We start from the raw sequence: 23659 nt of genomic DNA, 5'->3' as shown, positions 1-23659 counted from the left end.
TACAAGACTTTTTTGTAAAGATAAATAAAGAAGATTTAGCACCAATTAGAAATATGCAGCAGGAGGTGTGGTTAATGTTGTAACGCGACATGAAAGGATATACAATACTATTACATGGGTGGGGAAGTGTTTGGAGGTGGATGAGGGTTGAACATCAACCCGGGGCCAGACGGAGAAACCTGATCACTTCCATGGGGGTAGATCCAAAGGTCAATTGGATGGAGGTTTGTGTATGATGTGCGACAGGAAAACAAATGTTGATGTGATGGGGAGTAGAGCTGTAGTTTGGGCACACATAGGAATCGACGTGTTTGTGCATAACAAATAACTGTTTAGCACTCGTGGGAGACGGCGTTCTTCCTAGGAGATGTTAGACGGAGGCCTGTTGAGAATCTTGTTGGGTGATAATTTTTGTCCCGAGGAAGATATACCGCATATGTGTGGAGGCTATAAGTCCATGTTTATATTCGACCTCACTGATGTTGACTCCATTGCAAAAGGTGTCGATATATCTATGAAAGGAAAGGAGGGCGAATGCATCCAGGGAAAACACTACTAGCCATGGCACTATTGGGATGTCTATCTATGTAGCACGTGATTACACCAATTGTTGAGAAGTCTATTTGTTGTTTTACCTGTTTACCTAGGGATTTACCTGTGTATTTCTTTTTGGTTGTGGCGTGAAAGAGAAGTTATTTTAATTCGCCTCGCTTTAGGTGTGAACTAATTAGAATAAGCACATCATAAGGAGTTCTAGACGGCCGGATCTATGTACGGAACCACTCAACAATTTCAATGACTAAGTGCCGTTCGTCACACCCGGACTAAAATAACAACTAAACAACAACTAAATTTTTTATCGATTTTAAAACCGCCAAAATCATCGATTAAGTGAAGGCAACTGTACTCGCAACTCTAGTTTATAACCTAATGTGAATTCGATTTCCGTGCCCGGATTTAGTAGAGTCCGCTATTTTGGACAAATTTTTTCTTGCGCAATATATCTAACATATATCGCTTCTGAAAAACAACGTGTAACAGGTGATTTTCGTTATTAGAATTTCAAAGTTTAAAGCCCGATATCTTCAAAACTGAGCTATATTATTCGAAATATCATTCTTACTAAAATCTTTATCCATTATTACTCGTATCGTGGCCAGGAAATCAAAATCGTGTCAATAATCTTAATTACACTCATGGGTATTTGTATATAATTTAATGACTAATAATTTAAATGTTATTAAATAATAAATTAAATAATAACAATTTTCTTATAGTTTAGTCACGATCAACGGAACCACTAATGCTTTCCATTTAACGGCTTTGGCATATAAACTTAAACACAATCAGAGTTTTAAAAAAATGTTTTTCTTAATCTTAATCCTTCTAATGTAAAAACTGGAAAAAAGTCCATCGGAACGACAAGGGTCAATGAATAAAAGAACCACTACGTCTGTTATTGAAATTCTTTCCATTAGTTAACGCATTTATTGAAAGATGGATGACACTAGCGGTGATAACGGAAAAAATATATTTTTACAAATGTGAAGATTTCCATATGTCCACCACACAGTACCTATTCAGCGTCTTCTTTTTTTGCCACACTTAGCAAAATCACATTCACTTTATAACTCATACAAGTGTATAGAGGCTAATTATAGATATTTAATATTAGGCATTTATATTAATCCCTAATCTTAAAAAAGAAATAATGTAGATTAGTTATCTCATAAATATTTGAGCTTACAAATCTTTTACGAAACTTATACACGTCTTATAATTTACATCGACTCTTCCACTAATTTATTTGGAGACAAAGAGCGACTGCTTTGCCTTAGGAGAGATCAGTATGTCTACAAACGTAAATGTTTGCGTTTTTGTCAAGAGATTTCAAAAGAGTTCTTTGTTCAAGTTATGCACAAGCCATTAAGTCATTCACTGCTATATTTTAGTTTCAAGGTGTAGAATTAGATTGTATAGAATCAGTTCTACCTGACAAAGTTCTTCAGATCTTAGATGTATAACAGTAATTGTTTCTAATAACTTGAAGTTCCAAAAAATTTGCTTTAACATAAGGAAAGAAAGAAATACCTTTATAAATATTTACATATTCGAGCCCTACATAAATAATTTTTATTACATACATATGCCTGTATTTATAAAACGTACTCTAATCCAAGTTAGTGCAATCTAATCAATCACTAACTGTCATCTGAAGATCACAAAAAAATCAATTACAATAGGTAAGTCAAATGCGAAGATTATATCTAAAATGAATCTTTCATGAATCAAAAAAATTATGAATGAAGTTAATCCAACACCAAAATGATCTATCCACTTTACAGAAGCATTACAAGAAGAGCATTATGCTCTGCAATAAAAACACAACCAGAGGATTGTCACAATGTTGTTTTATGTGCCGAAGCCTCGCTATCACTGTCACCAATAAGAGGAACAAGAGGATCGTATAGCTCGCTTCACTTCACTTAAATTAAGTGAACGATTCGAACGAATTTCTGCTCTCTTTGCTCTGTTAATCGAAGAAAACGATACCCTTCGCGAATGCTAATCACAACACACACCACAAGTTTGTTGTGTGTTTTCTGTTTTCTGTTTTCCGTTCTATTATCGCACGGAATTAGAAGCGATTCACCCGCAGATGAGCGATTAATTATCTCATAAAACGATCTTCAGTGTTTTTTTGCGACTGTCGTGCAGTTCTTGTTGAGTACATAAGTGAAGACAGTTTCTACTTGTCTGTCTGCTTGATGTGCAGCAAGGCAGGGGCACACAAGAGAATCAATTCTGATTTACTGTTTTGACAGATCTTCATCTCGGCGTTCATCGCTTGCTTACAATCGCTACTGATAAGCAACACTGATTGTAGCTTAGAAAATTGGACTAGCTTAGAAAGTTTCTTACTTAAATAAAGACGATAAATAGGCACAGCACGGAAACGAATTAGATGAACAGAAATATGACTGCGAAGAAGAAATTTCTATTAATTTTATCAATATTTTTAATTGTTGGAGCGGTTTATGGACAGGATACTGGTAATTTTATATTTTTTATTTATTATAATCAGTTTTTTTTCTATTGAAAAAGATTTATATTGAGTAGACGAGCACGAGGAGGACTTCTCTAATTCCATAGACGAACATAACATCGATGTGAGTGAGAATCGCTTAGCAGCTCAACTGCTTGCAGTGATTGAGCACTACAAGCAAGAAGATCCAGTCGGTTTTCCTGGTGCGCCGATTCCCGATCCAATGGACGTGCCTGATATGAAGAAAAGTCTAGGCATGGCCACTTTGAATATGATCAAAGTGAAGGCACATGGACTTTCAAAATTCCGTATACAGAACATAAATGCCGATTTAAATGCAATGAGGGTTAGTAATATAATGTAATTCTTTGATTTCTGGTATTCAAAGAATTACACATCCTAATGAATTGTGCACTTATATGTTTTAGGTTGACGCTGGTATACAACTTGACGAAATGCTTGTTAAGGGCTCTTACACACTAAGTTCGTTCTTCTCCAAAGCCAGTGGGCCATTTAATGTTATATTAAAGAAGGTCGTTGTTAAGGGATCTGCAACACTAACAGTTCAGCGCGACGGGCACCTAACAACTGAAAGCATTAAAATGGATATAACATTCTCCGATATGTCCATGGACTTTGAAAATCTTGGTTTTCTTGGATCCGTATTTCAGGGTATTGTGAATTCGGCACCGAATCTAGTCTTTGACGCAATGAAGCCATTTATGTTACAAGAAGCAGATAAGCAATTACGTGAAGAGATCAACAAGAATATTGGCAAGCTTATGGGAGATCGGCTATTACCAAATTCAATTACACCCCTCGACATGGCCATAGCGGAGGGACGTAAAAAAGTCCGCATGATGGGTTACGACCCATATCATTTGCCCGACTATAATCGCACTGTAGGTATCTTTAGCATGCAGCTGTCAAATACGTGGATCAGTGGAATAGCCAGTTTTTATCGCGTTGGAGATATCATCGTTGCAATGAAGAATAACACGATAATACTGAGCATACGTGTAGGTACACAGGAACTGATCGGTGCTGGACAGTGGCAGGTAGGTTGTGGATTGGTGTCTCGTGTTGGGCATGTCCAGTTCTCGGTGAAGCATTTGCGGGTCACTGTAAATGTGAGTCAATCTCTCGATACCAGAAAACGTCCGCAAATTAACGACCTGCAAATAGAGCTGGGTAACATACAAGTACGTTGTGATGGCGCTGGCTCTTTGGATTATCTTATGGAATTCGTAGTAAATGTACTACCTAACTTACTAAGATATCAGATAATGGACGCGCTCGAGAATCCTATAAAAATGCGACTACAGGAGAAATTCAACACCATAGACGTAGAGCAGGCCATTAAGGATAATTTACATAAGTTTGAAAATATGGGAGACGACTTCAATTTTGATTTTAAATTCTAATTTTTTATTTGATAAGCACACTTACAATAACATGCGTTACAAGCAAACATAGATATATACACTAGATTTCCTAACATAAATAAATAAAATAATAAAATATGTACTTCATAAAAGTTTTACATACTCGATAAGTAATAGAAATGGAATTTTTGTGGTTTCAAGCGTTGGACGCAGTGAGTTTCGTTAGATAATGGGTACATAACATTAAAATTGTTTCGCACCTAGGGTTATTCAACTTTTGAACCCAATATTTTTTATGGATCTTTCACTGAAAAGCACATCAACTGCAGTCTCATGTTTTGCTTCGCATGCTCTAGAATCTCATCGGCCTTCTTAAGCTGTGCTGAGTCTAATGGAGGATTTATAGCTTCCAGAGCTTCCATGAAATAATTCCTTTAAAAAAAAGAAACAATGTAAAATGTTAAATAATATTAAAAAGTTTAGATATTCTCTACTGACTTTCCCGTTTCGTTTGTGTAATAATTTAACACGTCGTGTATGAGACGTATATCCACATTTGCTTGTATTGCGCCTGTGTAACTAAATTTTTGTACACAACTCATGAGCCTTGCCAACTCTTCAGAAACCGTTAACACTATAGGCTCCAATATTGGTCTAAGCAGCGCGGGTGAAATCGTGAAAATCTCCGAATAAACGCCAACTAAGTTATCACAGCACTCATGTGCATAGGGCCGTAATTTGCCAATTTCCATTTCGTTGTCCCACTGAAAGCGTCCCAAATACATAGAGGGCTCGATGGTGCCCACTAGTGGATCTCCCTTATGTTCAACGTAAGCTTCAAGTAAATTGGTAAAAAGTTCATTTACAGCATAGCGCGAAGCCTCAATCGCTAAAGTAGGTAGTGGATAACCATATCTACAATAAACGGACTTAGGTTCTTAAGTGTATATGGAACGCAATTACAGTCAACTTACTTGACAAATATTTCGCCGACATGCGGAAAGAAACTTTTGTTGCAATATGAGCAATTGGCCAAACAACAAAGCATTCTCTGCTCCCAAGTCACAACTGTCGAACACCAAAATCGTCCTGAAGTTTGAGCAGTGTGCGGATAGCCGAGCAACTGCGATATATTATGCGTTGGAGTTTCTTCATCGTGCGACTGATATGCTAATTCCTCGATAACTGCACAAAATGATAAGAGGAACTCTTGTAAACGTGTAGAAATCTCGCGTTGACCATCAGAACGAGGCTCCAACAAATTGCCTTCTCTGTTTTAAAAAATAAAATAAAATAAAATAAATTTAAGTAACATTAAGTAGAGATTCAAATAAAACTTCTGACTTTATTTCAGGATTCATACAAGATGTTTGCACTTCATCTAAAGTTTCAATAATAAGCTCTTCCAAATAACTCGGTAGCAAGGTCACACCAGGGAAGTCTTCCACACCCATCTCCCAGGTTTCTCTTTCACCTAACTTGGCAGAACGTTCTATAGCTCGTTTAAATATAATCGTTAAGCAAAATAGACGTATTTCATCAATGAACTTTTGTATGATATCTAAAGCTTCCGACGGTAAATCCAGCTGTATAAGCGCGGCGTAGGTGATGCGTGTATAACGCAAACACTGCGTTACCCAGGGCAAAAACTGATGTGTTGCTGATGATGAACCAATAGGCCACGATAAACCGGTAGTTTGCCTTATTGTGCGCAAATCAGAGTTGATTAGTATAGCGACTCGTAGATATGTACAAAGTTTTTCTATGGCATTCAAAATCATACGCTATAGTACGAAAAGCAGACAACATTCCATTAATAATTATGCACTTTATAAACTGAATACTTGATGAGACAGCTTACCTTAAAGTCACCTGGCTTAGGGTCATTGGGCCCTCGCAGCTCGCCTGTAAAGTACAACTGCCCCAAACGCCACATTTCAGGCAACTGTGACGCGGCAATGTCACATATTTCTTCACAAAACAATACTCGCGCCGGCGGCAGATTTGGATCACGATTTTTTCCTTCTATGGAATTTTAAAAATTATTTTAAATAAATTTTTGTTCATTTATTTATAGCCACAAATCATACTTTCTTGGGCGGCACTGTCTTTGTTGCTATATTGCTCAAATGTTTGCTTAAATGTATATTCCAAATATTTGGCTCGCGCATCAATAGCATCCCATGCAGGATCTACATTGCGCCATTTTTCACCTATGCTGGTACCGGATTGCTGAACCTTCGAATAGATTGAAAGAAATAGTATTTTTCAAATTGAAATGGTTTCCTTTTTTCCTATTTATAATACCTCTAAATTTATTAAAGCTTTTATAAGTTTTTTCTGCTGCTCAATGCTTTGGGGCATTTGCACAACTTTTTCATGTAGTTGCTTTCGAATTTGTACCACGCGCTGATCAACTTCCTCCAATATATTTCGAAATACCTTTAATATAAAAAATAAACAAAATTATAAAAAAATACTTAAATATACTTTTCAAAAAAATTAATTTTATTTTCATTTAAGCCTTTACTTTTGCTTTTTTTATTGGGCTTTTTACAAACTTACAGGTATTTCCGTCTTTCCAAACAGATTTTTGGCTCGTGAATAATCGTTCACTACAATGTCATATTCACCAGCTTGAGCTCGTTTATCCACCGAGTTTGGTAAGCAAAATAGGAATTTATGTCTCGACAAAGCAAATAGAACCGCTCTTGTCGAGTCCGCCTTCTCTTTACGTATTAGGACATCTGTGAATATTTTCTGCGACTCCGCTATCGAATCTATTATGACAAATGAAAATTTTAGATTTCGTTAAAAAATATAACAAATTCGGAATTTACAAACTTTGTATCGAATCCTCCAAGACGTTTAGCATTTCGTTTCCATACAAACGACCGTCTTCCTGCAATTTATCACGTATATTCATCAGAGTGTCAAGTTGATCAATAACAGATCCAGCATTGGATTTTAAAAACGACAACTGTCCTTCCTTTTGACTTTCGACTTTACGTTTTAAGTAGGACAAACCAAGTTTCAAGTCACCAAAAGACGTTGCTAAGTGATTTTCAAGTAAGAACCACGCAGGTGAAAAGCTCTCCTGTGATAAATCACCACTCGCCTCAGGTAATAAATCGCGCAGGTCTTCTGGTATTTTTTGCTCGTTTCCTTCGATTGACAGTCCCAAAGGATCTTCTTGTGTTAAAGCAGACGGCGCCAAGGATCGTCGACCCCAAGCGAAATTCTGTGCAGGCGACTCCTCTATCCAAACCGCTGATTCTTTTAACGGTCCACCGATAGTTTCGTGATAGGCACGAAATTGCACAGTAGACGTGCCCTGTCCTCCACTTATCGTTGTTACTATAATATCGCCTTTCCCTTTACCTGGCCCTGTTCGCCCTATTATCTTATTAGTAGATTTCCATTCCGCTGATAATAAACAATCGCAGCCACAAATTTTTAAACCTATGCACACGAACAAAATTTACATTTGTATTTATATTATTTTTAATAACACCACCCACCGATTAGATCTGATGCTTTTGTGCCCAGAAACTCCCCTCGTATAATAACTCGCGTTCCAGGTGGACCCTCCTTGGGTGATAAACCTGTAACCACAGGTTGTGGTGCCATTTTTGAAAGATTTTCTTTAAACAAATATAATAATTTATTTAAGACATTGAGTTATTAATCTTCTTTTTCAGAGACTTCAAATTTTTATTCGTCATTCATTCACAATAAATTCCACAGCCATTAACAACAATTACTAGATGTTACACTTTCAAACTAATAGCGCTTTTTGTAAGTAGAGTCGTATAAGTACGTAATATTAGCCGCAATTTTTTCTTTCAAAGTTGTAAAAAAACAGCTTTAAGTCTGGTTAAAACAAATTGGCATCACTTTTGGAATATGTTAAATACATTTTTGGACATTGTAAATAGTAAAAACTAATTGATTTAAATAAAAGAAAACAAAATAAGTACAGTGGTAAGCATATTCATATAATACATTTAAATTAATTTATTTATTCAAGTATTTAAATTTACTAATAAATGGAATGCTGATTTTGAATATGATTTTAGCGGACGACTAGAATTTTGTAATATATTTTCAATGAATATTCACAAAAAACTGATTTCTTCTTTTAAAACTTCTTGACCACGATTTGTATTATTTGAATAACTTATTATCATTGACTTTCTCACCTTTATTGAACAGCTAATTTTTAAAAACATTTGATGTGTTTTTACAAACAAAATGTTTGGTATTGACAGCAGTTTGTGTTAAAATAATCACGATAATTCTAACAGTCAATTTTTATGACATCATTATGATGATACTTTAAATCGATAAATTCAAGTATATAAGTAAATAATTGTTCTTAATATACCTTAGCAGTTCTACATAAACAAAATATGTTCATTGTTAAAATTTATGAATATTATTTTCCAAAAGGTTTATTACTACTTCTAGGCGCATCCCATTTATTGTCTGTCCGTCCGTAGATTTGAACAATTGTAACCATTTTTATGTATAAAAAAATAAAACTTATTAATTATTTTTTCTAAATTCTATAGGGTTTTTCAGTGCTAGGTAATTTAGTAAAATTATACAAATTTATGTGCATTTGTTTTGAATTAATTTACAACGAGGCAACAGGTTTAATAATTTTTACGATATACGATAAAATATCAGCTGATTATTAGTATGTAAAGTGAAGCGTGTAACTTGATTTAATTTGAAATAAATAAAAAACTATTAATAGAAATATAAAATTGAATTCAAGAACCTGGTTCACTGTATTTTTAAATTTTGTTCGTTGCACTTTTTTGATATTTTTTGCTTTTGTGTACAGCAAAATCAATAACCAACAATTTTTTTTTTCGGTATGTAGAAAGCATCGAAAGCCACAGCGTGAGATTTAAACCCACTAAAATCACTAGACCATTTGTGGTTATACATTAACCATTACAATACAGAAGGCTTTGTGTTTAGACAAATAATATATCTTAGCCAAAACTGGAGACAAATGAGGGAAGGAAAGGATGTTATTGCTATACAGTAATTACCTGACGTAGGGATTACCGTGAAGGCGGTTTCTGCGAAGCAAAGCTAACTTTAATTAAAACTCAAAAACTAAACCCAGATTTAATATATAAATATTAAGAATTTATGAACCAAAAATATAAACTTAAAACCAAAAATAAATAATATATATAAATATATTTGATAACTGATTCTAAGTTTTCATGAATATCCAAAACTCATTCACAATAGACAAGTTTGAAGCAGATAAGACATCGCAGTGAAAATATAAAATAATCGGCATGTCTGATAGAAAAAGCAACAAAATAAATAATAATAAAAAAACAAAAATACTTATACAAATCATGAATATTTTCTCACATTGTATTTAAATTTTCATAATCAAAAATATTAAAATATTTTTAAACATAGTAAGGCTGTCTATACGTCATTACTACACTTTGTCATATCATTTGAATTTTCCCGCACATTCAAAAGATGTATCTTCAGTAAAAAGATTTTATTGCGTACCATTCTTTGAAAAGATATAGCTATTGAACATAGACGTAAAAATTTATTAATTGGGTTCACTGGGAAACTTCAGATTCGAGTAATCAAATTCCAATCTGTGCTCATTCGAATCGGACGCGTTGCGGACTTTAACACTTTTGAAGTTTTCGTTTAGTGCAAAATAGGAATATATTCAAAAATTGCTTGAATTATCTACAGCAATAACTTTTACGTGTGGAATTATGGTAAACTGTCTTTTATTTATTATTATAAAAATGATATAAAATTTTTATTTTTGATTTTTTAGGATTTACAAACAGATGATGAGTCTTTACCATCAGCCCGTAATGTGTATATCTATGATTCAATGAATCTTGACACATTGATGATGGGAGAAGATTTTCAAGCTTTTAATAACTTTATTGGATTAATTGATCCGGAAGATAACAATTCAGATGACATGAATGGTTTTGCTGATGTTGACACATCTACTAATACGAATGATTCTGATGCTGTTGGTGGGTATGACCTCATCAGAGGTGCCAATAATTTTCAGGGCGTTTACAATGTTGCCGAGAGTTCTACTAGTCTTCAGAGTTCTTATGGCAGTAACTTGTCCATGTCATCTTTATTTGATTTATATTCAGAAATGTCGGAAAACTTGCCTTATCGTCGCCCTGGTGATAAAAATAATATTTTTTTATCAATATTCAACTGGACAAGTTTATTTGTACGCATTGGATTTTTGTCACTGGCATTGTTTTGGGGATATAACAAAATTAAACAAAGAACTTTAACTTCTAAGTGGATCAATATATTTGGGATTCCCAGTGCTTGCAAAAAGCTAATGTTTTCATAAGTAACATCATTTTTTATAACAAAATCAAGAAAGCAAATTAAGCTTGTAATTTAATAAAAACATATTATAATCATTGATAAGTTTAAATAATTATTATTCTATGTATTATTAAAATATATAAAAAATATAAAATTGTATAAATAAAAGAAATATTATTTTAATTTTTTTGACATTATTATTTATTGAAGTAAAAATTATTTCATTTGTGAAGGAATATATCTTGCAAAATGAATATTTACTTTTCCAGAGCAGCCATGTTTTTTTACTAAGATTTTCAATTCATTTTCGCAAAAGTTTCATAATAATTTCTTTAATCATATTTTAAAGCATAAAAATATGTATAAGAAATGTATAAATAAAAGAAACATTATTTTATTTTATCTGCTTTATTATTAAACTAAAAAAATTTTCATTTTTAGCTCATTTATTCTTTTTGTTGAATAGTATTTTTAAAAAGAATTAGGGTTTAGTCCACTTAATAGACAACAGTCCTCCTTTAACCTTTTTGTAACCCCAATACAATGCAAGCGATACCAATCCAATGCGAAATGCAGACTGCATCCAACTGGAGATTGAAAAAAACTTTTTGTTCTTATCAGTATGGCGGCGTACTGCCATGTAACGTATGAGATCAGCGTAAAAGCCGCAAGACGATGACCTGCCTAAATCTTCTTCATTAGACCCATCATTATCATCAGAACCAAAATCCATGATATCAGCGCCAAAATCCATTGAATCAAGAAAATTAGGCGATGGCATAGTATTGGTTAGGTCTATGGACTTGTCACCAGTTTCCGGATCCTAAAATATTCAAAATATAAAATTATATTATATTCTTATAATGATTAACATATATAAATATATTACCATGACTGATAGTTAACAAAACTTGATTGGTGATAAATTACACGAGGAATTTAAAAAATTACGCCCAGTCTGTAGGAATCTGCGAACGCTTCTGCACGATTTCGATTCGTACAACTTGATATTTCCGAGTAAACCCGATTAATAAATTGTTTTGCCTATGTTCAATAACTACTTCTTTTCGGCGTGTGGTACGGAATAAAAACTTTTTCTAAAAATGTATCCTTTTTAATGCGCAGGAAATTTCAAATTATATTAATATGTATTTTAATTATATCTGTAGCAATAACTTTTAATTAACATTAACATTTTTTTTTTAAATATTTTAAATGTATTAAAATAAAAAATTCTGTTTATTTAAACAACAAAACGTGACTTTGTTTAAAGATCAAATATTTTCACGAAAGTTATATAATCTACAATTAATGTATTTATTATATGCTATTAAACTAACATCACTTTATATCAAATTTATATGAAATTTGTATATAAAATTACATTTATTGTCACACAATTTATTGTGTTACACACACATTTATTGTGTTAATTGCGTCAATGTAAATATGATGTTAAATGTTTTAAGTTACAATAATTAGTATAACTTTAATTTGAAATTACACTGAAGAACAAAAATAAATTAATGATTTTTTTATTAATTTTCTATTACACCAGTAGTGATTATGTAATCATCATAAGTTTATTGCTACTTAAAAAGCAAGCTTCCATTTCTAATTTGTTGTCAAATTGTGGTTGAAGTCCACTTTGAGCTTAAAACCAATTACCAAAGCTTACTCTCTCATGTAGGCACGACTAAGGTCCAATTTTAATTGAAAGTAAGCTTTATTTAATACCTTTTCTTGAATACAGTACTAAAAAAATACATTGTCAATAAGTTTTTGGTACTTACATATCGAAATGACATATCGTTGTCAATTTCGTCACGACATTTGTTTACAAAGTAAGCAAATATGTCAAAAATTTAAATAAAATATATAAAAACAGAATCAAAATGCAATAAAATAAATAAAAAGAAATCCACCAACTCCAACAACAATAATCACAGTTAAAATTAAAACCCGCAACGATATAAAACGCTAGATGCTTGGGAACTAACTTTAGCAAAGCACTGTGTATACACAAGTGCATTCCACCAGCAAATTTTCGAGTAAATTAGAGCATCTGAGAGAGTGTAATATCCCTATCGAAATTTGAAAATGGTTTATAGACTTTACTCGTACAGTTTATTTTAAATAAAATTTGTGTTGATGTGTGAATCAGCTATTTTGATTTGAATTTAAATTTTTGTATTGTTTATTTGCGCGCCACTGGTATTCTCACCAAACTTTACACAAAACTGTTCCATTAAAATCTGTGTAAAGAGCGTAATTTGGCACTTTATTTGTGTTATTTATGTCAGTTTGTACTTTACTTGCGTTTTACTTGAGCTTTACTACAAGCAGCTCGTGGAGCAGACCTTATATGTAATGCAAAAAGATCAACATTTTTTTGCTAAATCTATATCAGGTAAGTTTATACGTCATTTGTAGCACGGCGAACTCAAGTTGACAGTTTCATTTCCAATTGTTCTTAATTGCGTGGCCATACGGTGTTGTGTTTGTTTTGTCAAAATTGAGCTACGCGTCAATGATATCATGGAAAGATTTGTTATGTTTGTTTGATGTAGGCAATTGTATTTATCCCACTACAAAATTCACGTACTGTGATAGGCTTAGTTCGTTAAAAAAACGTTTGAATCTTAATGTGTCAATTTGAAGACAATGAACGACGTCGCCAGTGCACAAAGTGAAAATGAAAATCTGCGCAAAATTCACATTCGGCTTTTGCAGTGGGACACAAAAAACAACCCATTGGTTGAGTTGGATGCACAGCAGGATGAATTAATCGAAACACTATTTAATGCTTGGCGAGATGATGTAATAAAACATTTTTAATCTAACTATTAATATACTTAACAACAATGTTCTATTCTAGAATAAAACGTTGGATGAAATCTCTGCTACAGAGAAAGACATCTCGGAAGTAGATGGCGATGTGAAATTCTCCTTCATAAGTCCATCCTACAAAGAGTTGACCACAAAGAACTCATATTGCATATCTAATTCTAACGATTTCATGTTGTGGTACAATCGTGTGTATGCAGAAATTTGTGATTATCGTGATACTTCTTTTCACCGCTACTTGCAACAGTTGCAGCTACTGAGCGCAGAATGTTGCAATATGTTAGAGCAAATAAATGACGCAACGCATCAATTGGACACACTAAGTGGTGAATATGAATTTGTGTTTGAAAAGACAAACAATTTGAACTCTACAAGCGAGCAGTTAATCGATGAGCAAAAAAAGTGTCAGGACCTAAGCGATGAGATTCAACGAAGATTGCGGTATTTCACACAAGTGGAACTGTTGCAAAAACGCTTGCTTAGTCCCACACTGTCTGTGGCGAGTGAGGTCTTTCGAGATTGTCTTGATCGCATTGACGAATGCTTAGAATACTTGCAACAGAATGTAATTATCCTTGCTTTCACATTGAATTTTGATTGATTTAATATAAATTTTCTTTGCAGCCGAAATTTAAAGATTCTGCAATGTTTGTAATAAAGTATAAGCATTGCTTATCAAAAGCCATAACTTTAATAAAGAGCTATGTCATAGCAGTTTTGACACAAGCGACTGATGCTACCTTACATCCAAAGCAGTCGCAGTTGCCCGTAAATGAAGTAGCGGCAATAACAACACCTGATACTGCTTTTGCACTCTACTATGGCAAGTACCAAACTTCAGCTGCGAAAATTAAGCGTGTTACTCTGTTGATTGAAGGACGTGTTGAGCAAAGTGTGGAATATGAGCAACTACTGAATGAACTGCAGCAAGCGTACTTTAATGAACGAGCCAGCATTATGTCACCTGCTGTAAGCAGCGCTATTAAAGATTTAAAAACCACACATAAAGGAGATCATTGCTCTATGATGCGCAGCGCGTGTGGGTTCCTAGTCTATGTCTGTCAAGACGAACATCGTTTGTATTACCAGTTTTTCTCCAAAGGCAATGAACAGTTTAGGTGAGTGATTAAACAATTGTACATTGGATAGATTACCTTATTATTTGCTTTTGATTCGTAAGGACTTATTTGGAGGGTCTTTGCACCATTTTATATGATACGTTGCGTCCTTATGTAATACATATAAATCATTTAGAAACTTTGGCAGAAGTGTGTTCAATTCTGAGGATTGAAATGCTAGAGGAACATGTACAACAAAATCGTAAGTTTCTATCTTTTCTGATTTCTTGACTTCTCTTGTTTTCGTTTAAACTTTTCGCTTACGCATATATTTGTAGCTGAACCTTTGGAAGCTTTTGCTAATACTGTACATCAACTTTTGCAAGATGTACAGGAACGCCTGGTATTTCGTGCACATCTATATTTACAGTCTGATATATTAAATTACAGTCCCTCAGCTGGTGACTTAGCATATCCAGAGAAGCTAGAAATGATGGAGGTAAGCATAATCTTCATACATACAAGGATTGCATACAATCCCTTTTCTTATAGAGCATAGCATTATCACTTCAAGAAGCTCAACACTTACGTAGGTCTGACTCAAGATCATCTCTGATTTCTACAGCCTCAAGCGCCTTCGACACTGAAAGTGTGGACACTGCTTATCGCCAAAGGAGCACTAGTAAATTAAAAACCTAATAAACTGGTATAAGCATATAGATTAAAGAGAATTTATTTAGATTCGCCAGCCGACTTGCACGGCATGTGGTATCCGACAGTACGTCGCACCTTAGTTTGCCTCTCACGCTTGTATAGATGCATTGACCGTCCTATATTTCAAGGTCTTTCACAAGAGGCAATAAAGCTATGTATAGAAAGCATAGCTTCTGCTAGAAATAAAATATCGGCGAACAAGGTAAGCTTTTTCTAGCAAATTCATAGTAAACTGGTCTGATAGTCGATTTTGATTTCTGCCCACAGACAGTCATCGACGGTGAGCTCTTCGAAATCAAACATTTACTAATACTTCGTGAACAAATAGCACCGTTCCGTGTTGACTTCACCGTAAAGGAGACCTCATTAGATTTTAGTAAAGTCAAAACTGCTGCCTTTGGCTTATTACAGAAACGCAAGCAATTGTTTTCCATGGGCAGCAATAACGCCTTACTTGAGTTTCTATTGGAAGGTACACCTCAAATAAAAGAACATTTGCTAGACTCTCGCAAAGAAGTTGATCGACAGCTCAAGAGCATTTGCGAAGAGTTCATTAGAAATGCCGTTAAATTGTTAGTTGGTCCAGTTCTGGCATTTCTGGATAAAGCACTAGAACTCACTGCTGACACAAAAACTGATAACGACAAATCTAAATACATTTTGCGTCAAACTAGCTGGGCCAGTCCACAGCATATCAGCGTTACAGTGCAGGAGAGTCAACGTTTGATTAAAAGCAAATTAGCCGGGCTACAGAGATCGATGCAGTTGTACCTGAGCAATCGTGATACGGAGTTTATCATATTTCGCCCAATACGCGTAAGTACAACTTGACAGCTACGAACACAGCTTTGCTAATTTACTTTACTTGCTTTATAGAATAACGTCATGCAAGCTTTTGTGAAATTGGAACAATTGCTGACCACAAATGGTTACTCATCTGATGACCTGATTATCACTAGTTGTCCGTCACCTGAACAAGTCTCTATTCTATTGTCAAGTGCCAGCATTTTAGCAGCTGAAGGCCTTGCTAACTTCTCGCATGTGCCGCGCAAAATAAGCACATCTTCGAATGAGAGCAACAACCCAAGCCATGCGACATCGTCTATGACTCGCAAATCAATTTTAGAGAAAAAAAATAATTCTGAGAGTTCTGCTGCAACAATAGAGAATGTACCAGAAATTTCAGAGTCTGACGCAAGCTCAACGACTATGCCCGCTTCGCCTGACCGAACTTCTGAAATTGAAAAAGTATAATATTCCAGACAAAACAGGTGTCATAATTACCTATCAATATATATTTCTGTATTCACTTATATAATATCGTTATTGTTATTATTTATATAATCAATATAAAAATATTTAATTATTTTTTTAACCAAATTATGCTTCTATTTTATTTGGGAAATATTCCTGCTGTTTTTGAATAAAATATTCCAATTCTTTTTTAGTAAATATAGTTTTTCAATTTTATTGATTCCTATCAGAGGTAAAGCTTCCGATTTAGAAGTCTGGTTGCTCTTGATTTGATAAAACTGCTGACGCTGCGTGTCAAACATTCTAAGATGAAGATGCAAGTGGCGGTCCGTCTTCAAAAGACACTACCTAATTTAGATCCCCCAGGCAAACCCATTGTGCGATATCACAGTTAACAAGAACATGGTGATTGTTCTAAGGATTTGGAGCTTGACTATTTTAAGGACTGAAACTTAGAGAAAGCTCTAAAAGCAATTTTTTGATATAGTCAAGTAAGATTCTATGAAGCAAATCTACTTTTTCGGTTCAAATGAGCATTACACAATATTTTTGGCATTACTTCTAGCGACGGTATCATACGTAGTTAACTGCTTACTATGCTCAAATATGGTATGAATAGGCATGGAAATCTTAGTGGTGTATTGAGAATAAATGGATAATTAACAAAAATACGTCCACCAATGGAACAGAGACACTTTAACCATAGCAGCCCTTTTGTACTACAATTTATCAAAAGCACTCATCTTTTTTTCTTGTTGAGTTCCAAGTACACAACGGGATAAGCAGCTTCCGCAGCAGTCTGTTTCTCCTAACCCAATGCAAAGTCCAACAATTTCCAACAATATGACTAGAAGTATCATCACAATTCCCAGGCAGACACGACTTTCTGTCACTGCAAACACTTCCATATTGTTGAGATAGTTTAAACCTTTATATAGCTATAGCTGCAGTTGATAACTTGAGTTAAAAATGTCCTAACAGGTAACGTTAGGACGACTGTTTGTGGTCAAAAGACTTTAAAATGTGTTTAACCGATGTTTACCTGTAACCCTTCAATTTTATTGCTCATAGACTTAATTTTGGGTCAACTAATATCACAAGAGGGCTACGAAATTATAAGACTGATGTGATCCCATCCATTGCCATTGGTTTTTAGTATGACATGACGTCGGAATTCAGCAAAGTACTATCCGATTTTGGCTTACCAATAGCTGCAGCTTATTGTAACAACCCATCAAGAGTGTTGTGAACACTTCACGAGGACAAATTCTTCATGCTGCTTGGTTATTTCATGTATCCAATGTCATGAGTCTGTTTGAAACACAGTGAAGCACGCATCCAGTAAAAGTGATATCTTTTTACACTGTCGAAACCAATGACTCCTACACCAGTGTTGGAATCAAAACTGATTGCTGGTTTTGTTTTTTATTCGTCTTATCAAGAATATCGACTTAAAATTTTCTATCGAAACGGAATTCCATTTGGGTAAAGAAAATTCTAGAACTAAACAGTTTTTGCATTAAACACTTATCTTAACATGAATGTGCTTGGCATATACCTACATACATAGATACGTACATATGTATGTACTTTTTAACAAATTTATCGCTAATAGAAAATTGTTAACAAAATAATTAGTATTTACCGTATGGTTAATTTGATTAGAAAGCTGTTTTTCGAGTCATATTTGAATCGCCAAAAGTAACAAAAATTTAATTTTCGATTTCAATTATAAAGTAAAAGCGATTAGATCATTTATATATAACGACACAATAACCAAGTCACCAAATGCATAATAAGAAGGAAGAAACACAATTGAATCTTCATTACAGACAAATCCAAAAAAGTTTCCTATCATCGTTGTAAGACCAAATGGATTTTGTGTGTTGAGTCACAGAAGTCATCTAGTCATCATTAGATTAGGTTATAACTATATATAAGTTACAAGTCCTCAGGAGTCTACTACAAACTTAATAAACATAAATATTATAGGCTGCAGCGATTATCTTACACCCTTATGGAATCTCTTCAGCATTAAATGATATTTTTAACGTTTGAATGTTCAGTAGATTTCTCAGAAATGCTTTTTAAAATACAAAACACTTTGCTGCTTATTAAATAAATTTTATTTATTTACTGATATCAATAGAAATGATATTGTCAAGATATGACAAGAAACAATTGTTTTTATGGCGATTAAGGCAATAACAAGTAACGAAATAACCAATATTAAAAATAGTTTCCATCTCCTGGACCAGGTGAAACCTTGTTTGCGACAGTTTTTTTTTTTGTTTTTTGTATTTTGTACATTACAATAATTAAAAATTTCTCTAGAGTTTAATTAAAATTAATAAAATTGTATGGACAATAGTCAACATTTTGCCTCCATTTTCTAGTAGTTAGCTATAACATGGCCAAGCCGACATGCAATGCTTGCTTTGAACATCATTTAATTGTGTTCTCATTTCAATTACAAGGAATGATTTTAATTAATTAGTTTGTAGTTAAGTAAGTCTTAAAAGTGTATAACTTATAATAATTTAAGATTCTTAATAGTCGTTTTGGTCATTTTCACTTTGCGTTGACTACGATAACGAGCATTTGTCTTTATCGTTTGTCTGTTGGGCGTTTTGCCTGACGATAGGTACTGTAGCATTGTGTTGAGCAGTTGAATTATTAAGGCGATTGCGGTCAGCGGATTCGTCAAGCTCCAAAATTGAAAGAGCAATAGCACGTTGTAAAGCTTCATCGTCCGTCTGCACATAAAACAAAATGACAATACATATATACATATATATATAACAAACATTTAAAGATCTAATATAGTGACTCACCATATTTCCTTGAAGGTTCTGCATATGTGTACGTTGCGCAATTGGTGGCATTTTAGCTGCTGGGACATTGGTTTTTGCATTTGTACTAAACAACGAGGTTGGTTTATTCAAACGACGATATTCGGCCGCATTGCTGAAATAAATACAAATCATCATCACGATTATGAAATGAATAAGACGAATTTATAATACATACGCAGCAAGTGTTCTTTGGTTAACTTCAGTTTGTACTTTATTATTTGTTGAATTGACTGAGCTATTAGTAGATTTGCAGTCATGATCTGCTGTGTGGCGATGGCGCAAGCAGAAGTTTTGTTTACATATTGAACACGTAACAGGTATCAGTTCCTTGCGTTTACATCCAGTGTGACTACATCGATTTGTGAATATTTTCTTTGAGTCCGATTTGCATTGTTTATCAATGTGTCTGCCAACTGTTATATCCGGGAGCACGCCTGGTGCTGTTGGTACTGGCATTCCACATAAAGGACACACTGGAACTTGAACGTTTTTTAAAGCACCAGGGCAGTCACCGTGATTAGTAAAATGCGTAGAGCAAAACACTTTTTCACATGCTTCACACTTTAGGGGCAGAAAATCTAAAATAAACACAATAAGTATGCAATTTTGCTTTTCCTGGTGAAATTAGTTTTCCATTTTACGTACCAAGTCTGTTGCAAGTTTTCTCACTACAATGTTCACCAAGATGTGGAAATTCCATTTTAATTCCTAATTCCTTTTAAACAATAAAAAATTGTCAACAAACTCTTTATCACATAAACTTCCACAACGTTCTTGAGCGTTCGCGAATTGTATGATTGCTGATTGCTGATTGCCTGACACCTTATATATTATATTCAACAGCAGAAAATGACTTAACAAAATAGAGAACTGATAGAAATGTCGAACTTTCTACAAAAAGCGGCCCGTACTTGAGAACTAAAGACAGTTAAGAAATTTATTGCCATTCTATGTTTATACTTTACACTTAGCGTACCTCAATTAGCAATAATTGAAATATTAAAAAAAGTTTTACTGTACGCATAACTTATTCAATTAAAGAACAACAAATAACATGAAAAGTTTAGAGATAAAAATTATGTTTAATAATACAAAATTACTTTGAATTATGTTAAATAGTGTTTAAGGAAGTGTGCGAGTTAGGCTAAGTTGCGTTCTAAATGAGGGAAATTCTAAGTTGTACCGATAATGTAGTGATGTGTCGATACGTCCTGATAAATAGCTAAATGTGTGCTGTGCAAAAAATCCCAAAAGATCTCCCATTTGGTTTAGCATCAACCTAATTTGCACACGTCCTTAATTCCTATTTAACTTTAACTTTACAAATATAAAATATAACATTTTTGACCGTGTGCGAGTTTGAGTAAATTGAGGTAAAGTAAGGTCGTGTGCGAGTTAGGCTAAGTTGCGTTCTAAATGAGGGAAATTCTAAGTTGTGCCGGTAATGTAGTGATGTGTCGATACGTGTTGATAAATGGCTAAATATGTGCAGTGCAAAAAATCTCCCATTTGGTTTAGCATCAACTTAGCCTAACTCGCACACGACCTAAATTGAAATTTGCTAGGGATTTTTTGCAATGCACGTATGCAAATATTTATTCATTTATTTATTGTACTTATTTATTATTTTTGGTTAAAAGTTTTTAAATGTGTTCGTTTATTTTTCAAACATCTTATAAAATTTTCATAATGGTGACACCTAATTTTTATCTAATTTACCCTTCTCGAAATACTGGAAATTCTCGAAATACCAACATTCACTGCCATGCCGACATAATTCACTATTTTCCTCAATTTACGATCAATTCACTCGAACTCGCACACGGTCTATATACACATAACATATACAGATTTTATTTATATAAATATATATACTTAAAATTTATAAAAATATGAAATTAGGTTTGTAATAATGATTTTTTGTAATAATAATAATGATTTTTGAGTTTGTCGTTGTTAAGACAAGAATAATAATTATTTTTGCGTTTGAAAATAAATAACTGAATGTAATAATTATTTATGCGTACAAAAGTAAAATGCAAATAATAATTTTTGAAAAATTTAATACAATTCAAATTGAATTATTATTTTTTGATTTTTATTTTAAGAGGTTAATGATAAGACTTATTAATTGATTTTTTTTTTAACAAATTGTCTTGTTAATAAGTCATATTCTAGAACCAGCCAATAGGAATGAAAGACGGATGTGTTCAGTTTTATTCTAATTAGGAATATAATATTATCATATATAATCAGTTTTACTTTTAAATTTATTTAAGAACTTAAATAGAAAAAGATTATCATCAGCAATTAAATACAAATTCAAGAATATACAAGTACAACTAAAATATTTATTCTTAAATTAAAATTTAATTAAAATAAAATGTGTAGTGATGACCATATAATAAATAAGAACATTACGATAGCTAAATCCAATTTTCTTAACTATTTAATTACCCTAATCTAAAACCAAAAAATAAATTTTTAATATATAAAAAATATCGTAAAAATGAATATTTACGATATTTAATTTCCTACATGTATGCGTTGTATATTCTAAAAGTATAATTAAAAATAAATGTGTATGTTGTTTCAAGTAACTCACAAAATGCAAATATGTATTAAACCGTTTTAAACACATATCGCAAATGAATTTTAAAAATAATTTTCTACTTCGAAGTGATTCCTTCGGATAAAAATAAATTCTTAGTAATTATTAAAGTACATATCACTCATCATAATTAAAAATTAGTTACAAATATTTACTAAAACAAAACACCTTCTTTAAGATTACATAAATAAGATTTAAATTTAAATAATTTAAATAAGATTTAAATAAGATTTAAGATTACATAAAATTGGTTTTAGGGCTTGAACAAGAAAACGAGAAAATCGCATTTAACAAAATAACGCGGAAAAACAAAAACAAATGTAAGAAATAATATTATGATTTGCTGTGTGAACAAGTTTTTAGCAGTACAAGACGAACAAGGAATATTACAATTATTTGTACGGCGTAAATAGTAGATTATACGATAATTGAAAATTGTTTTCTTTTTCAAATTGTGTTAATGTTCGCAAAATTATTTAAGATGATTAAGAGTTGTGGATTTAGAATGGCATCAGTGTTAAACTTAAAACAATTTTAATATATTATACTAAATAAATAAATCTAAACGTGTTTGAGTTTTTGTAGGTATTTATATTGCTTGACATAAATCGTTCCCGACAGAATAGTTATCGGTTTACATATAGGTACTCAGTTACAATATGGATGAAAACAATTACTTCCATGAACAGCACCCACATTCGAAACGAGACTAGAAGTCCTGCCACATAACTTTTTTTCCTTACACTATGAAGTTGATGTTTGCACACTTCGCAGCCGCAAAGAGTGTAAGGATATTTCAAACTTTATGGTTGTCTGCTTTATTTTGGAGGAGCGAAATAAACGTTTTTGGGAAATAGTCATTTATTATACAAACGTTTATGATGATGCTTCAAATAGAAAAAATGATATGTTTTGGCTGGGTATATTATGGGAGCGCTGAAATATAGAAGCAAAATTGTAAATAATTTCAAATAAATTGCATTTAAATTATTGCATAGCATCAACATAAGGCTAATGTCAGGTCGTAAAATACATATAACACATTATTGTATAATAAATTATTGGCATATTTAAAATAGTATTTTAAAGTTTTTTATTATAAATTATAACGTATTATGCAAATGAATATTAGCCGTAATCTGTTCTTTTAGAGTACCAAATAAATACTCGCAGCTTATGAAAGAAAACATGTAAAGCAATAACAATGCTCTTAAAATCTATAGAGTTAGGTTTTACTTGCAAAAAATCTTTCGTCTTAAATGTTAGTGCAGCACACCATTCACAATCAGTCAATTGTGAATGTTTACTGGAAATATACTGTACAATTCCAGTCATCCTTTAAAATCATATACACAGAAATAATAACAAATTGCAATATATCAAAACAATAAGATAAAAAATGCTTATCATTTCTCTTCTCTTATTCATTTTATTTCCTTTTATTTAAATTAATTAATATTAACTGTTTATTATTTTTATATATCATTTGTACATTACACAGTTAAAAACATATGTTATTG

General features: G+C 32.9%; 6 protein-coding genes across 6 annotated transcripts; 3 read left to right on the top strand and 3 right to left on the bottom strand.

Moving 5' to 3' along the window:
- The first annotated feature begins 2712 nt into the window (after positions 1–2712).
- Positions 2713–4569, top strand: LOC119687420. The gene is made up of 3 exons (XM_038101722.1): positions 2713–3053; positions 3121–3392; positions 3475–4569. The coding sequence occupies exons 1-3, from the start codon at positions 2966–2968 to the stop codon at positions 4468–4470; spliced, it is 1356 nt and encodes a 451-aa protein (XP_037957650.1). The 5' UTR covers positions 2713–2965; the 3' UTR covers positions 4471–4569.
- An 88-nt stretch (positions 4570–4657) lies between these two features.
- On the bottom strand, positions 4658–8172 carry LOC119687419 (exocyst complex component 2). The gene is made up of 10 exons (XM_038101721.1): positions 7953–8172; positions 7276–7893; positions 6997–7211; positions 6739–6873; positions 6522–6669; positions 6293–6456; positions 5776–6215; positions 5406–5702; positions 4930–5346; positions 4658–4863 (listed from the first exon to the last, which is right to left on the bottom strand). Exons 1-10 carry the CDS (start codon positions 8059–8061, stop codon positions 4725–4727), a joined length of 2682 nt encoding a protein of 893 aa, XP_037957649.1. The 5' UTR covers positions 8062–8172; the 3' UTR covers positions 4658–4724.
- A 1734-nt stretch (positions 8173–9906) lies between these two features.
- On the top strand, positions 9907–10851 carry LOC119661900. Its single transcript, XM_038071410.1, has 2 exons — positions 9907–10208; positions 10271–10851. Exons 1-2 carry the CDS (start codon positions 10206–10208, stop codon positions 10820–10822), a joined length of 555 nt encoding a protein of 184 aa, XP_037927338.1. The 5' UTR covers positions 9907–10205; the 3' UTR covers positions 10823–10851.
- Positions 10852–11212: 361 nt separating this feature from the next.
- Positions 11213–11877, bottom strand: LOC119662140. The gene is made up of 2 exons (XM_038071696.1): positions 11690–11877; positions 11213–11623 (listed from the first exon to the last, which is right to left on the bottom strand). The coding sequence occupies exons 1-2, from the start codon at positions 11690–11692 to the stop codon at positions 11282–11284; spliced, it is 345 nt and encodes a 114-aa protein (XP_037927624.1). The 5' UTR covers positions 11693–11877; the 3' UTR covers positions 11213–11281.
- Positions 11878–12999: 1122 nt separating this feature from the next.
- On the top strand, positions 13000–16831 carry LOC119687756 (conserved oligomeric Golgi complex subunit 3). The gene is made up of 9 exons (XM_038102203.1): positions 13000–13620; positions 13679–14212; positions 14272–14765; positions 14828–14967; positions 15044–15204; positions 15258–15387; positions 15446–15621; positions 15687–16235; positions 16296–16831. Exons 1-9 carry the CDS (start codon positions 13465–13467, stop codon positions 16671–16673), a joined length of 2718 nt encoding a protein of 905 aa, XP_037958131.1. The 5' UTR covers positions 13000–13464; the 3' UTR covers positions 16674–16831.
- Positions 16832–18882: 2051 nt separating this feature from the next.
- Positions 18883–20373, bottom strand: LOC119662036 (AN1-type zinc finger protein 2A). The gene is made up of 4 exons (XM_038071574.1): positions 20174–20373; positions 19704–20106; positions 19508–19640; positions 18883–19429 (listed from the first exon to the last, which is right to left on the bottom strand). Exons 1-4 carry the CDS (start codon positions 20226–20228, stop codon positions 19259–19261), a joined length of 762 nt encoding a protein of 253 aa, XP_037927502.1. The 5' UTR covers positions 20229–20373; the 3' UTR covers positions 18883–19258.
- Between the last annotated feature and the right edge of the window lie 3286 nt (positions 20374–23659).

This window comes from Teleopsis dalmanni, chromosome X (genome assembly GCF_002237135.1).
Source record: "Teleopsis dalmanni isolate 2A chromosome X, ASM223713v2, whole genome shotgun sequence".
Classification (NCBI taxonomy): domain Eukaryota; kingdom Metazoa; phylum Arthropoda; class Insecta; order Diptera; family Diopsidae; genus Teleopsis; species Teleopsis dalmanni.
The sequence above is the reverse complement of the archived record's forward strand: the minus strand, read 5'-3'. Positions and strand labels throughout refer to the sequence as shown.

Bases quoted from the DNA above. Each gene is read 5' to 3' on its own strand.
- LOC119687756 (XM_038102203.1), top strand. From the start codon at position 13,465: ATGAACGACGTCGCCAGTGCACAAAGTGAAAATGAAAATCTGCGCAAA. The intron at 13,621-13,678 runs GTAATAAAACAT...GTTCTATTCTAG, and splicing joins TTAATGCTTGGCGAGATGAT to AATAAAACGTTGGATGAAAT. The intron at 14,766-14,827 runs GTGAGTGATTAA...TTGATTCGTAAG, and splicing joins AAAGGCAATGAACAGTTTAG to GACTTATTTGGAGGGTCTTT.
- LOC119662036 (XM_038071574.1), bottom strand. From the start codon at position 20,228: ATGGAATTTCCACATCTTGGTGAACATTGTAGTGAGAAAACTTGCAAC. The intron at 19,641-19,703 runs GTATGTATTATA...TATTTATTTCAG, and splicing joins AACCAAAGAACACTTGCTGC to CAATGCGGCCGAATATCGTC. The intron at 19,430-19,507 runs GTGAGTCACTAT...TTTTATGTGCAG, and splicing joins AGAACCTTCAAGGAAATATG to ACGGACGATGAAGCTTTACA.
- LOC119687419 (XM_038101721.1), bottom strand. From the start codon at position 8,061: ATGGCACCACAACCTGTGGTTACAGGTTTATCACCCAAGGAGGGTCCA. The intron at 7,894-7,952 runs GTGGGTGGTGTT...TCGTGTGCATAG, and splicing joins AAAAGCATCAGATCTAATCG to GTTTAAAAATTTGTGGCTGC. The intron at 5,703-5,775 runs GTCAGAAGTTTT...TTTTTAAAACAG, and splicing joins TGTATGAATCCTGAAATAAA to AGAAGGCAATTTGTTGGAGC.
- LOC119687420 (XM_038101722.1), top strand. From the start codon at position 2,966: ATGAACAGAAATATGACTGCGAAGAAGAAATTTCTATTAATTTTATCA. The intron at 3,054-3,120 runs GTAATTTTATAT...TATATTGAGTAG, and splicing joins GGTTTATGGACAGGATACTG to ACGAGCACGAGGAGGACTTC. The intron at 3,393-3,474 runs GTTAGTAATATA...TATATGTTTTAG, and splicing joins CCGATTTAAATGCAATGAGG to GTTGACGCTGGTATACAACT.